Source organism: Ailuropoda melanoleuca, chromosome 2 (assembly GCF_002007445.2).
Source record: "Ailuropoda melanoleuca isolate Jingjing chromosome 2, ASM200744v2, whole genome shotgun sequence".
Lineage (NCBI taxonomy): Eukaryota > Metazoa > Chordata > Mammalia > Carnivora > Ursidae > Ailuropoda > Ailuropoda melanoleuca.
The window spans coordinates 46,981,828-46,996,679 of NC_048219.1; the positions used below are offsets into that span (position 1 = coordinate 46,981,828).

A 14,852-nucleotide genomic window follows, 5' to 3' on the forward strand; every position below is an offset into this window, starting at 1 on the left:
GGCATCATGGAGTCTTACCTAGACCCCTGCAATAAATCTCTAGTTACTAGGGCAGCCACAGAATTTATCATCCAAACTGGGAGACGCAGTGAAAGAGGTATTATTAATAATTACACTAGAAAAAAACCCTACAAATTTGAACTGTTCCAGGAAAGCTGGGATGCATAGTCACTCTACTACCTGGCCTCCCCACTTCTAGCCTGGTATCTCCCCAAATCTCCTTCCTCCTGCATATTAGAGTGAACTACTAACATTAAACAGATCATGTGACTTTCTTGCTTAAAGTCCTCCAACAATCCCCAATAGCCGTGGGATAAGGTTCAACATTCCTCAAATAACAAAAAATGTCTTATGTTTTCAACTCCTCCTCTCTCTCAACTATTTGCAATTTCTTTTGATACATTTAAAGGTCCAGCAGCTGCACTAACTGGAGTGGCCCAAACACGACTCACGTGTTTTTAGTCTCCGGACCCATAGAACTCTATTAAGTCACATGGCCTTGAAACTATTCCCTTGTACTCTTCTCATTCTCAGTAGATAAGGATGTCTTACTGAGCTTTATGCCCCCGGTGTCTTGCCAATGCTGACACCTAGCAAAGGCCTAATAAACATTGATCTGACTGGACATAGACATGGAACAAGTAGGGATTCCACGTTCTGTCCTTTGCTGAAAGACAAAATCTACAGTAAGTTGACCCCGCCCAACATCCGAAGCTTTCTGCATTTATAGGCACTCGATAGGTACCACAACATGAAAACTGATTCACAGTGTCCTGTTAAGCAACACCTTTGACAAAGATTGATTAAAAGCTTGTATCAGGAGCAGCAGGCAGTCCCCGTGTTGACTCTGCTTCAGGCCTCAGGGGGAGAAAATTCCGAAATGAGCCAGAGGAAGAGCGCTCCGGTGCTGGCATCCTAAGGCTTTAGGAAGCAGCTGGTTGTAATAGAAACTTCTCAGTAGATTGATTTGGTTCCTCTCTTTCTCTTCTTTTTCACGCTGGTCTTTCCTTGTTCTCTGCTCCTCCCTCCTTTGCTTTTCCTATGCTTCCTCTTGTCACTCTCCTCTTGCCCATTTTTCTTACCACCGTGTAACCTGTGTCTCGTGCTTACTCCTGGCATGTCCCCCAATGCTTCCATCCCCCTGGAGGTATCGGAGCTCCAGGTTTTGAGGATGCTGAGTGGACACATGAGCCTTCCCTTCCTCATCTCCCTCAGCAGAATAAATTCAATAAGTCTGCTAAGAGGTAGAAATTATCCAGCTGCATTTTGCTTTTGGTAAGGTCTGAAAAGCTGCCGAGGTCTGCCCTTAAACTCCGCCTGCTGCAGACCCCCTGGAAGCATCTTTGGTTCTTTCTCTCTTCTATTGTTTAATTCTGCAAGGCCAGCTGCTAAGATATTTTGACTGCTGAATTGACATTTAAACCATTTTTAAAGTCCTTTCTAGTAACATAGATACCAATCTGCAATGTTAATTTCAAGCAAAAACATTGTTGAAAGGAAAGTGCCTGAAATAAATCAAGCCTATAAGAGCGATGTTGAATTACCCTGTATTAAAATCATGCTGATGCTTTCCTTTTTCATTCTCAAATCCGAGTCTACTGGTGAGGAAAACTAAGAGTGAAAAATACCAAGATAATACATTGACTAAAATGGAAATTTTTTAAAAAATGTTTTAAAAATAAAGTCATACAAAAGAAATGTGCAATCTCTTTAGCAAAACTAACATTTGTTAGGCTCTTTTTGTGCTTGAAGAAAAGGGATCTATGTCTGAAAGGCATAATTTATTTCCATAATATTTACATGAACTAAATAGTATAATTAAGAGTTTAATTTTTTGTATGAATAATAAAATAATACCTGTTTATGAACACAGTACTAATAAACATTTTGACTAAATGTAAGTAAAATCAAATGCCTGCCCTCAACAAGCTTCATAATCTGAGAGTAGAAGTAAGAACTAATAAAAGTACATGAGTATTGATACTAAACAAAACAGAGTAAAGGGCATTAGTAAGAAAATCCTTTTGAAGAGAGGAAGAGAAGGGATCCTATTACAATGTACAGAAATCACTATAGAACATAAAGCCTTTGACAGACGCTGGGAAAGGTGGGTTCCATAACATCCTTCTATCTCAGGCACTCACAGGCAGTTCATAGAGAAAGAACATCTCCGCACTGAGGAAACACCCGACCGATTGCGATTAATATCTTAAAAGATTTGAGAGAAACAGGCTTATAATAAATTCCATATACTTTGGGTTTGAGGATGACGAATGCAGGCTCTAAGTGTCTACTGATCGTGTATACTTAGTCTCTCACTAACTAGTTATGTGACCTTGGCCAAATGATTTAATCTCACTTGGCTCAGTTTCCTCATCTTTAATATGAAGAAATTATTTATCTCCTTCTTGAGTTTATTGTGTCATTGAGTTAATGTATGTAACACACTGAGCAAAACTCCCAGCACGTGCTGAAGGTCCACTAAATAGAAAGTAGAATCGTTGTCAACATTGAATATAAACATTTTATTATATTAAAAGCCAACAAAGGTAATTGAATAAGAAAAAATATATAGATGATTTAAAAGTGAGTGAATGTCCTACTGAAAGTAATAATAGAAAAAAGCACAGATCAGAGGGGCGAAGTGGTGGATCAACCAGCTGAGGGTCCAGGGAGTAGTTCAGTTTGGCTTGGATGGGAGTGGAAAGTTGGAAAGGACTCAAAATCTGAAAGCCCTTGAACGCCAGTGTCTAAGCACGTCTTTGTATTCTGATATTTTGACACCTGGGGCCTCACTGACCCTGGGGACACTACCACTCCCAAGAATAACTAATTCCTAGAGACGGTAAATGAACTTGTCTAGGAGAGTGCTTTTCATGGACAAACTAACCAAACGGGAGCTCACATCCACCCTCGCCCTACCTTGGCTATCTGGCTCTTAAACTTGCGGCCAATGTTCCCCTGCCCCAAGCACCCCTGGACCAGGCAGCAGACAAGTCAGGGACAGCCTCCACACCCCAAAACCCGCCAAATTACTCATACTGTTCAGTCCAAAGCCTGCTTACCCTGTCTTTCCTGTTCCTTCTCTCAGAAACCACAACAAAGGCTCCTGCCCATGTTTGCCTCCCGTCCCTCCAGTCTCCTGGCCAACCCTGGTGCTGCCTTGTGTGGCCCCATGTGACAACGTGTGATGGATGATTTTATCTACCAACTTAGCTGGGCCACAAAGCCCAGATGCAGTCAAACATAATTCTGGATGGAACCCTGCCTAATATACATGGCATGTCCCTCCTTTTGGGAATTTTAAGTGACAAACTGTCTTTTCAATGGTAATCCTCTCTAGGTCTCAGCATACCTGAATAATAATAAAAGCTACATTTGAAACGATCCAGGCAGAAGACTATACCTGCTTTCATTAGGAAAGGAGCTGGAGAAGGTCTTAAGCAGGGGAGGAGCATGTTGGGAGCTCTTCTCTCAAGCTTCATTTAATTTCATTACATAGAATCTGTCAATACTGAGATTCACTTTGCTTGCTCTTGTTCCCCTTCCTGCCTTTGACCCTCTGCTCCCTGATTCTATCTGCTAACTTCCTACTTCATCTTTCAAAGCCCAATTCAAATGCCATCTTCTCTCCGAAGCACTCTTCAATCTCCTCAAAGCTAGCATTTCCTTCCTCTGCGTTCTCATTGTGCTTTATTTATACCACTATGATTGTACTCACCACAATGGGTCAGGCTTAATTGTCGATATTTTGGTCTCCCTGGCTAAACTGCAATCCTTCTGAGAATAAGGATTTGGCTTTACTCATCTTGGTGACCTCAGTACCTAGAACAGTGCTTGCCATAATCAATAAAAGCTAAATTGAGCTATTTGTTGATTTAAAGACAGAACGTAAGCCCATAGATGACTGAGCCAGCCCTGTGAAGACTTAGGTAGCAAGCCCCTGACCCGGGGATATGGCACTGAGAATGGAAAAGGATTATCAGACACATGAGCCATTGTCCAGGTGCTACTGTTGTGCAGTCTGAGCCAGCAACCACTTACCCCATTTGGCTGTGGGGCATTTGAAAGGGGGCTCATTTGAATGAGATGTGCCATAAATATAAAATGCTTACTGAATTTCAAAGACGTAGTATGAAAAAAATTGCACGATACTCATTAAAACTCACACTGATTACATGTTGAAATGATAGTATGTTGAATACACTTGATTAAACAAAGTATGTTAATAAAATTACTTTCACATGTTTCTTTTTTACATTTTTTATGTAGTTATTGGAAAAGTAAAGTTGCATATGTGGCTTGTATTATACATCTATTGGACATTTTTATCTGGAAGACTTAGCAATTAACTGAGTGTGATGCAGACAGAAGGAAAACTAGATTTTGAGCCTAGATTTTGAGATTTTGGGGGGGAAAGGTCGTGCTTTATAAGATACAAGGCAATTGAATGGAGAAGCTGGCTTAACCATGTCAAATTTGAGGAGCAGTAGAACCCCCCAGTCAGGCACCAGTAATTGCACAAGGCTCATGGGAGGTCTAAGAGGTGGGGAGGGGGCCTGGACCAGATATAGAGAAAGCCCAGACTAGTTCATGCCTGGAGAAGCTCAATTACACAAAACACATAAAAAATAAAAACCAACTTTGTTTTGTTTTGGTTTAACTAAATAACCATAATGATTAAGTAAGTTCTTACTTGAAAGCCTATATTTTCACATTAATAAATACTATTTATGGGACCACTGCCATTTTAATAGGCTGCTGTATAGAGTAGGTGAGCAGCAATATGGTGTGAGGACATAAATATCTGGAGATGTGGAGGTAAACCTCAGAGCAAACTCGAAGTAGTCTCATGGATCCTGTAAAAGCTGTATAAAAGCTCTGCTCATCTTAGAACAAAAGGAAACAAGGCAACATGCACAGCAGCAACTTGCGGGGCTGTAAGATCTAACACACCTTGTCGTTTGGCTCCATGAATCATCCCCTAGAGCATAGAACACAGAAGACTGGGACTGTGTTCTACACATTCCTAGAGGAACAGGTGGTAGGTCACCAGCAAGCCACATCTCTCTGCCTTTCCCCTCTTTTTTTTTTCCTTTTAAGAGTATTTGGAGGATGCTTTGAGGATGGTAGTCATAAAATGAGTGAATTTAATGTGTAAATTACATGCTACATAAATACATTTAAGGGCTAAAACTTAAATTCAAAGATATTAAAAGGCTGAAAATAAAAAATATATATAATATATATGTTATTAAATACTATATTTTAAATACTAATCTAAAGAAAATTAGTACTGTGGGACAAAGGAGATTTTAAAGCCAAAAGAAACGTGATAAAGAGGATCATTTTTTTTAATCATAAAGAATCACTTCACCAGTAAGATAGAGGAATCCTAAATCTGAAAGCACACAACCGGGGAGTCTCAACATTTATAAAGCAGAATTTGACATAATTACAAAGAGAAATGGGCAGATCTACGATTACAGAGAATGAATTATCTCTAGAACTCAGGAACTGAGAAAGCAGATAAACAAGAATGCTAAGCATGTGAAAACAGGAATGACATAATTAACGTTTCTTATCTATTGGGCATTTATACAACTCCACTCCCAACATTAAGAGACTCATTTTCTTTACAAAAACTGAACATCTATTAGCCCACAAAGAAGTCTCCACAAATACCAAAGAATCAAAATCCTACAGAGCAAGATGCTTTTGCAAAGTAACATTCAGTGAACACAAAGGAAGTTCTTAGAATGTAAAATAGGCACCAGAAGAAAAAACTCAGTAGAATGTGTGGAAGATAAAACTGAAGAAATCTCCAGCAAGCAGAACAAAAAGACAAAGAAACAGAAAATAGGAGAGAAAAGATAAGAGTATCAGAGCATTAGGATAGTAGTTCTATCATTCCCCAAATAGAATAGAAGTTTGGAAACGAAATGAAACAAAAGACCAAGTCAGGCTTAAACCTTCTGACTCAAAACGACAGACATGCTAAGGGCTGTGCTGGCTGACACCATGCTGTGTTGCTAACCTCGGTGCTGAATGCTCAGGGGAAGCTGGCTCCCGTGCCTACCTGTGCTGCACTCATCATGACCACGGGCTGGAGAAGTCACTGTTCTCTCCTCTGTGCCCAGCTATGGAAGCCCATTCCCCTGACCATATTCCTGCGGGGCATCCCGTGGCCACACTTGTCCACACTTGGACCTGACCTGATGCCCTGATCCTGGTGAGCCTCATTTTCCTAGGAAACACTCTCTGACTTCTCCAGAAGAGGCTCCTAAAATTGTCAGGAACCAAACTCAGACTCTGACCCAAAGGTTCCATTCAGCTTATTTCTCCTGTAAATATTGTTCTTTCATTACAATGCTAGATTGGAAGTTATTTCTGAAGTTTTATGTATATCAATGATAGAGCTTCAAAGAAAAACAGGACTCAGTTAACACAGAAGTCAGTAGGATGGTTGCTCTGGGAAGAAGTAAGAGATGTGATGAGGCAGGAAATGGGGGCTCAGGATACGCAGCAGTGCTCGACTTCGTTAAGAAATAATCATGTGTACACGGCTGTTTGCTTGATTACTGTTACTTAACTTGCACATATAGATTTTTTAAAAGATTTTATTTATTTATTCGAGAGAGAGAGAGCACAAGCAAGTGGGGTGGAGGGTGGGCAGAGGGAGAAGCAGACTCCCCACTGAGCAGGGAGCCCAACTGGGGCTCGATCCCATGACCCTGAGATCATGACCTGAGCCGAAGGCAGACGCTTAACTGACTGAGCCACCCAGGCGCCCTGCACATACAGATTTAACATGTTCTTATGGTTTAGGAGAGATTTAAACCTTTTTTTAAAGATTTTTAAATTTTTATTTATTTGACAGTGAGAGAGCTCCAGTAGGGGGGAGCAGCAGGCAGAGGGAGAGGGAGAAGCAGTCTCCCCACTAAGCGGGGAGTCCGATGCAGTAAGCCTTTTTTTTTTTTTAAAGTATGACTGGGTAGAGCATATCCCAGTACTATACTTGAACATCAGAAAGTCTAATGCTGCCAGCATGTGAATAAGATAAGGAACCCGTGTTTTCACTATGTAGAGGCCACATCCTTCAAGAGCACGTGTTTGCTGGCTTGTAGAGTTCAGAAGTAAGTTGGTAGATGTGGTAGATTGCATCACTGTTCCAAATACTCACTGCCCCACTCTGTGAGAGGATGCTACTTACTTTTCCATTGCTGTCATGCTTTGGCAATGGAATTCAGGTATACGTGACATGTTTCACAGCTGAGTGGAATCTTAANGTAAGCCTTTTTTTTTTTTTAAAGTATGACTGGGTAGAGCATATCCCAGTACTATACTTGAACATCAGAAAGTCTAATGCTGCCAGCATGTGAATAAGATAAGGAACCCGTGTTTTCACTATGTAGAGGCCACATCCTTCAAGAGCACGTGTTTGCTGGCTTGTAGAGTTCAGAAGTAAGTTGGTAGATGTGGTAGATTGCATCACTGTTCCAAATACTCACTGCCCCACTCTGTGAGAGGATGCTACTTACTTTTCCATTGCTGTCATGCTTTGGCAATGGAATTCAGGTATACGTGACATGTTTCACAGCTGAGTGGAATCTTAAAAACATTCTATGGTTCTGTTGTTCATGAGGGCAAGAGGCCCCAGGCAGGGTCTGTTCCTCCAGTCTGGGTCCCAGAATTGCAGCTGACCCACCACATGATAATGTGAACAAGCAATAAACCTTGCTCTTCCCTTTGCAGCCACTGCCGAAGCACCTGGCCAAAATGAAGCTCAATCCCCATGTGACTTCTGACCCGAGCAAGAACCGGACACGGCACATCAAGGCACCTTCCCACATTAGCAGGAAGATCACGTCTTCCCCTCCTTCCAAAGAGCTGAGACAGAACTACAGCACCGGATTCATGCCCATCTGAAAAGGGGTTGTGTGAGGACACTACAAAGCTCAGCAAACCAGCAAAGTCATCCAGGTTGACACAGAGGAATATGCCATCTATACGGAGGAATACGCCATCTACACGGGGGGAGTGCAGTGAGAGAAGGCAGATGGCACAACCGTCCACGCGGGCATTCAGCCTCGCAAGGTGGTCATCACTAGACTGAAAAAGGACAAAGACCGCAGAAAGATCCTTGAACATAAAGCCAAATCTCGCCAAGTAGGAAAGGAAAGAGGATAAATAGAAGGAAGAAAGATTGAGGAGATGCAGGAATAAAGTAATCTTATATACGATTTTAAATAAAAACTGTTAAAAAGAAAGAAACCTTTGCCACTGTAAGTTGAGTTGCCCAGGGATGTTTGTTAGACGAAGCCACAGTCAACTACGCTTTGGAGAACTTCGCAGTAAGAGAAGATGAGTCCACGGCTAGAGCCTGTGAAGGGAGGATCCCGTCACTTTGTGCAAAGCCTGGGGATGCTGAGAGACAGCCATGAATATTACAGGAAGGAGGAAAATCCAAATCAAAGAGGAGAATGACAGGCAGTGGAAAAAGATAAAATCAAGGACACAGGGTGGAAGTGGGCCTCAGACATGAGGGATACAGTGTTTTGTCTGAAACCACAACAAAGGAAGAAAACCAGTGAAAATGGATTTGAAAGGGGAAAATTTGAGCAAGCGCACGGAAGACAGGTCCTTGATGAGGATAGCTCCTGGGGCTGAGATATGGACATGGGGTAAGTAAGGCAGGTCAGAGCGAGGTGCATTTACAAGAACCAGCATTCAGTCTGCTCCCTGGTCTGTTTTTCACTCCCTGATTCTCAATCAGTCAAATGCAGACCTCGCTCTCCGATAATGATCACAGAAGTTACATCTAATTGCTATTAGTTGTATATTTACATAGTCAAAGCTAAGAGATCTTCTGCCTTTGTACCAGCCTGTATCTATATAAAGTCTAACTGGCCATAGGACTATTTTCTTTGGCATTTTGAGAAAATGAGTACAACAAGCTGCAATATTTTCAAAGAACATTGAAAGAAAATATTTTCTAAGTATTATACAGTAATTTTCTAAGAATCATTAAGAGGAAGCTTTAATAAGATATTTTATATGGCATATTATGTTTTGGGGTATACTGAAGCCCCTGAATTTTCACAAATTAAATGTTAAAATACTTCTGTCAACATGCGATTGAATGGGCAAACTGAAGGAAATACATAATTTAGAAATGGGCAGAGTACAAACTAAATTTGACCACAAGATTTAGTGGACTTTTTATTAATTGTGCTAAACCAGTTACTGAACTGAGCTACTCAAATATTTGATTTCAGATTCATCCAAGCTTACAATTACATTTATAAAATTACTATATTTATTTTTACGAGGCATTCTGCATTTGATTTCACTGGATTCATTTGTACTGCACATCTAGAAATTTAATAGTGCAATGTAATCTATGCTAAGTTAATAAAAGAAAACTTGATTCCACATTTACCCTGGTAAAGAGAGGATCTAAGCCATTTGGAGCAGTGGTTGGACGAAATCTTCTCCTTCTCCATGATTCAAGCCTGTTTTCCCTTGCGATTCTTCCACTGGGGGGGGTAGGTGGAGGAGGAATCGGCATCATGTAATTGTTAATGTTTGGAAGTTGGTAGCGATTCATTGCCTGTGAATTGTCCATGGAGTTCTTGAACTTCATCACTGCCTTCTTGCCCTGTAATCACATTTCACGACATAACCACCAGCAAAATGGAAGTAGTGACCAATGCAACCCAGAATTAAAGACAAGACTGCATGATTTACGTTGCATGTAAATACAACTGACATAAATAGGCAAACTCAAAACACTTCATTTTTTAAATCGAAAAACGGCATTTTCTAGTATCCACAGTAAGTTAAATTTTCATGACGTTCTAACCTTACTGAAGTACATTTTTATGCCAAATACACAGTGATGGCACTTTTACAGTACTTGGGATTTTTCCTCAGTAATCCATTAAATCGATGGGGCCCTAGTACAATTTAACAATTTAAAATCAAGGAGTTGGAAGTATTGTACTTTGAGGCAGGGTTGGATAGTCTACTTAACAATGGGGTGTTAGTACTTTTTTCACATTGATTTCACCCATGCAGGGTTTATAATATTCCTTGATAATATAATAGCATGGAACCAAATGCAAACTCTGACCCAAAGACTCTATTCAGTACATTTTCTCCTAGAAATTCAACTTGTAGGAATAAATCCTACCAAGATAACTGCACAATATGTTGATGTAAATGTGTAAAACGATACACACACACATACACACACACACACACACACACACACCCCAAATTCAGTTGAGCCATCAAGTCCATCAATAGGAGAATATTTAACTTTTTTTTGTCTTGGTAATAGATTCTCATCAGGCTTCAAAAAGCATAGTAGGAATCTACTCATCCTGACAATAAGGGGTCCATGTGATGTGATCATAGTTTCTTTTAAATGAATTTGTATGTGGATTTTGATAAAATCAGGGATGGCTGGAAGACTTTAAATTAAGGGTTGCATTTGGGGATTTGGATCATTGGGAGATATCATTTTCCATCTTCTGTATCTTTGTGTTATTTGAAAAACTGTATCTCTGTATTAATAAAAAATAAAAAAAGTACCATATTACATAATCATATTACATTTTTCAAATATATTTGAGTCTTTGAGTTTTCAAATAAATAAACTGGTCATTTTGTGCATCTGAGGTTGTTTTCCAAACTTTAAGGCATCTTTAATCACTTTTACCCATTTTATACCAGTTTATTTGGTATGGTTTTTTTCAGCCAATTAATTTTTTGAGATACTTAAATATAGTGAAAAGTTATTGTTAAGAAAGGGGAGTCATTCTCCAAACATCTCTCACTGCTAAATAAGTAAAAGGATAAATAAAGGCATGTATGGGCCATATTTTGATTGAAAATACTTATGTGAACATAAAGGGATTTAAACAGATATTCACCAATGAATTTAGAATTATTAAAATAGGCGATATTGCAGGTGCTATTTATGTTCTTGTTTTTTCTTTTCTTACATTTTCCAATTTTTCTGTGATGGTGTGCATCAATATTGTAATAACAAATATAAATTAAGTGAAAATAATAAGAACAATAAAATCTAGGAATCCAGAACTTTGGGGATTTGGAGATTTTTACAAATTATTTTCTCTAAGTAATTATCAGTCAATTGTGTGCCTTACTTGGAAATGGTTTAATAAATTTTTAAAAAAATTAACATGCCATTCCTTACCTTGCTTTTTTAGCCCACAGTATCTTGGACATCTTTCTATGCTGGTAAAAATAAGTACCTTTTTTTGTTTGTTTGTTTAACATACTTCAATAAACTATTTTTAAAACAACATTCTATTAAGTTGTTAGGTGCCTTAAATTGTTGACTATTACAAATATTATAATACCAAGTACTCTTGAATCTATTCCTTTTCACATATATGTATATTCCCGAAATAAATTCTTATATTTAAAAATGCTTGAGTGGATACTCCCACATTGCCTTCACAAATAGATACATTAATGTCTACACTTATCAATAGTATATGAGAAATTCTCATTGTAAAGATAGTCATTTTCAACTAAGTCATGATTTTTACTCAATTGCATCTTAACCACCCTGTTTTTGACCAAATTGCTTTTGCCTAAATTGAAGACCTTCTCTCCTGATACTTAGAAACTTGCTTATGTCTGTTGTCCCTTCTAACAATTCCCACATACATAACTTTTACTTTTTAAGAAAGCAGTAATAATTTAGTGGGTACTCACTACATACTCAGCAATCATGAAGGCTACTATTCTTTAGAAATTTTTGTCTGATTTTATATTAAATCATCTTCATCATCAATACCATGGAAAAATTACATGTCTTCTGGCAGTATAGTTTGTCTATGTACATTACAGTATAAGCTCCAATAAGTTAGAGACTTTTGTCTGCCTTGATAATCGATATATCACTAATGCCTAGAGCAGGACCTAGTCCATAGTAAGTGCCCAATAAATAATTACTGAATGAAAAGTGTAAGTTTAGCTAGTTTAAATTAACATGGAATTGATCTCAATCTTTCAGCCTAAGTAAGCTACCATTAAGTGCCTATCCCTCAATCACTCATACCCCAAAACTTGAGAACAGGAAAATAAAAGGCCCTATGCAGATTTAGCTAATAAATCCATCCAATGGCTCAGAGCAGAATTGGAAAATCAGCGGAAGGGAAAAAAAAAATCCCTCCCTAGTGAGCAGAACTTGAATATTACTTGATTAGTAGTATTTACATACCTAACAGGGAAGCATCTATCAAAGTATAGAAGCTTAGAAAGAATAATAAAATCACCTTGGCAAATGTGGAACATACCCATCCAAGCACTCTCTGGCGGAGACAAAATCCCACCCATTGGACTTTAAATATTTCTAGTCGTAACTGCAAAGTTAACCCTGGAAGATACAGGGATTTAGCCAAAGACCTTTGAGTTTTCTGGTACCTTTGGCAAGCCCATTCCTAAGACGAGATAGGTCCATCAAGCCATTTTAACCTGATTCCATTCCTCTATATACCCTCATTCTGATTCCGTGCTCACTAGGCAACCTTCTCATCGTGATCTGGCTTCTCAGGTAGATCTGTCTATAGGGGATGATGGGCTGCTTCTACAGCTTTGGTTATTTGATATCTGGTGGATCAATGGCCCCTGATTGTGATTTGGCTGCTGATTTTGCTTTACTACAGGGAGACAAATGAGCTTGTTCTGTGTTATTCTCGTTAACGTGAGACAATCTCTCAGGACCTGTCTGTTCCTGGACACTAGCTGAAACAGGAAATCTCTAGGCTTTCAATGTGGACACCAGATCTTAGAGCGTCAGCCTAATTGACTTATGACCCCACAAGCTTCTTCCTAGACTTAGTACTGTTCCCTAGACAAAGTGCTACCACTCTTGGTTTAAATTTTCCTGCTTTCTAGGAAACTACTATTAAATTTACTAAAATAAGGTTTGTGAAAAGTGCTTCATAAGCTGAAAAGCATTTAAATTGATAAAATATTAGTTATTATTTTTAGAGTTATATTATACTTTTATTATGAAACATAATCATTTATTTGTCCAGATTAATTTCTTAGTATCAAGGTTATGTCAGTTCTAGATAAAAATATCTTAATTTCAAAAAAAAGGAAAAAATACCTTAATTTCATTTATGTTATGTTTCCTAATAAGAAATGGAACTAAATTCACCCATTTGAACACAGTGACAATTGTTCTCATGACACAGGTTCTTTCTTAAGCTGGCAAATGTCTCTTCCTCATGTTAGAAATATAAACGATACCTTCCCTAATTACTGAATGTCCTAATTATTCGTCCCTATTTGAGTAACTTGTATTTTATATTTACCATGTTTCCCTCCGGTGCTCTGTTAAAATAAGTTAAAATTACCAGAGACATAACCTTGAAAAGGAGCAAAGTCAAGCTCCTATGTGTGATTAATCCACCACTTTTTAAAGAGAGACATTCTTTTTCTTCTATATCCAACCTTCTCCAGAGTCAAACTTGAAGCAATTTCATACACTGATGGTAAAGTAAGTCGGCATGCAAATGCAAGCCTATTCTTGGAAAGTTTCATTTTCTAGGTTTCATGCATTTAAAATTTAGAATCAGTCAACACTGGGTCTATTCTGATAGAAGTCATATCCGGCTGTAAGATGTTTCTCTTTGTTTTTCATACGACTATTCAAATTAATGAAAGATAACCTTATATTATTACAAATCTATTCCTTACTCATTTTGCTAAATAGCATAGAAATCATGGGCCTTCCAGTTAAAGTAAGATATAATTAAACAGAAGTACATAGTAAATGCTTAGTAAGTGCACAATATATATTTCACTGAGTAGATTAATTGAATCTTGCATCTTAAAACCTGTGATAATCGAGCATTCTAATGAAGAATAAAAAGATATTTCTTGAAGAAGTAACATTTACCCCAACGGGAAATGGAGCTTCATTTTCCAGCAATGAGGTTTTCAATCTGGACCCCGAAGTTATCTTTGGAACAGTTCCTACCGCAGGATTACTGGGAAGAGGCTTTAATCGAATTGGAGGCTGCATATTTCCTGGGGCAGTGTATGGTCGAGGGGCTGTCTAGACAATTAGGGGAAAAAATTCCATTTAAATTAGTATCTTGACATGTTTCCAGAACCAATTAATAACCCAACAAATTGCCTAGAGTAATTAATGGTGCCTTTTTACTGAACAGATTAAACTTTAATTACGTCCTTCCATTATACATAGCCTTATGACCCAAAGTATTTGTTAAAACATATGGCGTGGAAGTCCTCTACATAACTAAATGCCACAATTATAGAGTATTCTAGACAAAGGAGATGTTCTTCTCTGTTAGGTTCCTGTATTTTAATCGTTTTGTAAACTTGCTGACAATACCTAATTTATTCAGTGCATAAAACGGCTATGCTCAATCAAATATTACCTTGAATAATGTTCCTATTTTAGAAATCTAAAGCAATATGATCGGAATGGACTCATTTCCGCTTAAATGTTTTCAACATAAACTACTGTAAGTCCTTTACATCTCCAGAATGGTGCTCACGTAAAAGCAGACAACATGATTCAAAAAGAGGAAAGGCGATGCTTAACTATAATGCATTACCATTTATTTATCTTCTCCCTTGAAATGCCAAGAAAGTAAAAATGAAAAAATAGTAACTGGCAATTGGAAAACACTGTGTGAAAATGGAGATGTTTTCCAGGCTGGATATTTTCCATTTGCTCTTCTCTGCCTTCTCAGCCCTGCTCTGCCATCTGGGAGTCATCTCTTTATGGACTACACCAACTAATCTTTGGACTCCAGTTGGACTTGGCCAAT

General features: G+C 38.5%; 2 protein-coding genes across 2 annotated transcripts in view; one reads left to right on the forward strand and one right to left on the reverse strand.

Annotated features, from left to right (window-relative positions):
- Positions 1-14,852, reverse strand: part of ERICH3 (glutamate rich 3) — a 103,518-nt gene that overhangs the window by 52,236 nt on the left and 36,430 nt on the right. The window contains 2 exon segments of the mRNA XM_019797165.2: positions 9,443-9,661; positions 13,952-14,110. Coding sequence (XP_019652724.2) covers positions 9,443-9,661; positions 13,952-14,110 — 378 coding nt within the window.
- LOC105236550 (60S ribosomal protein L26) lies at positions 7,780-8,226 on the forward strand. Its single transcript, XM_019797168.2, is given in 1 exon segment — positions 7,780-8,226. A coding segment is annotated over 1 exon segment (447 nt).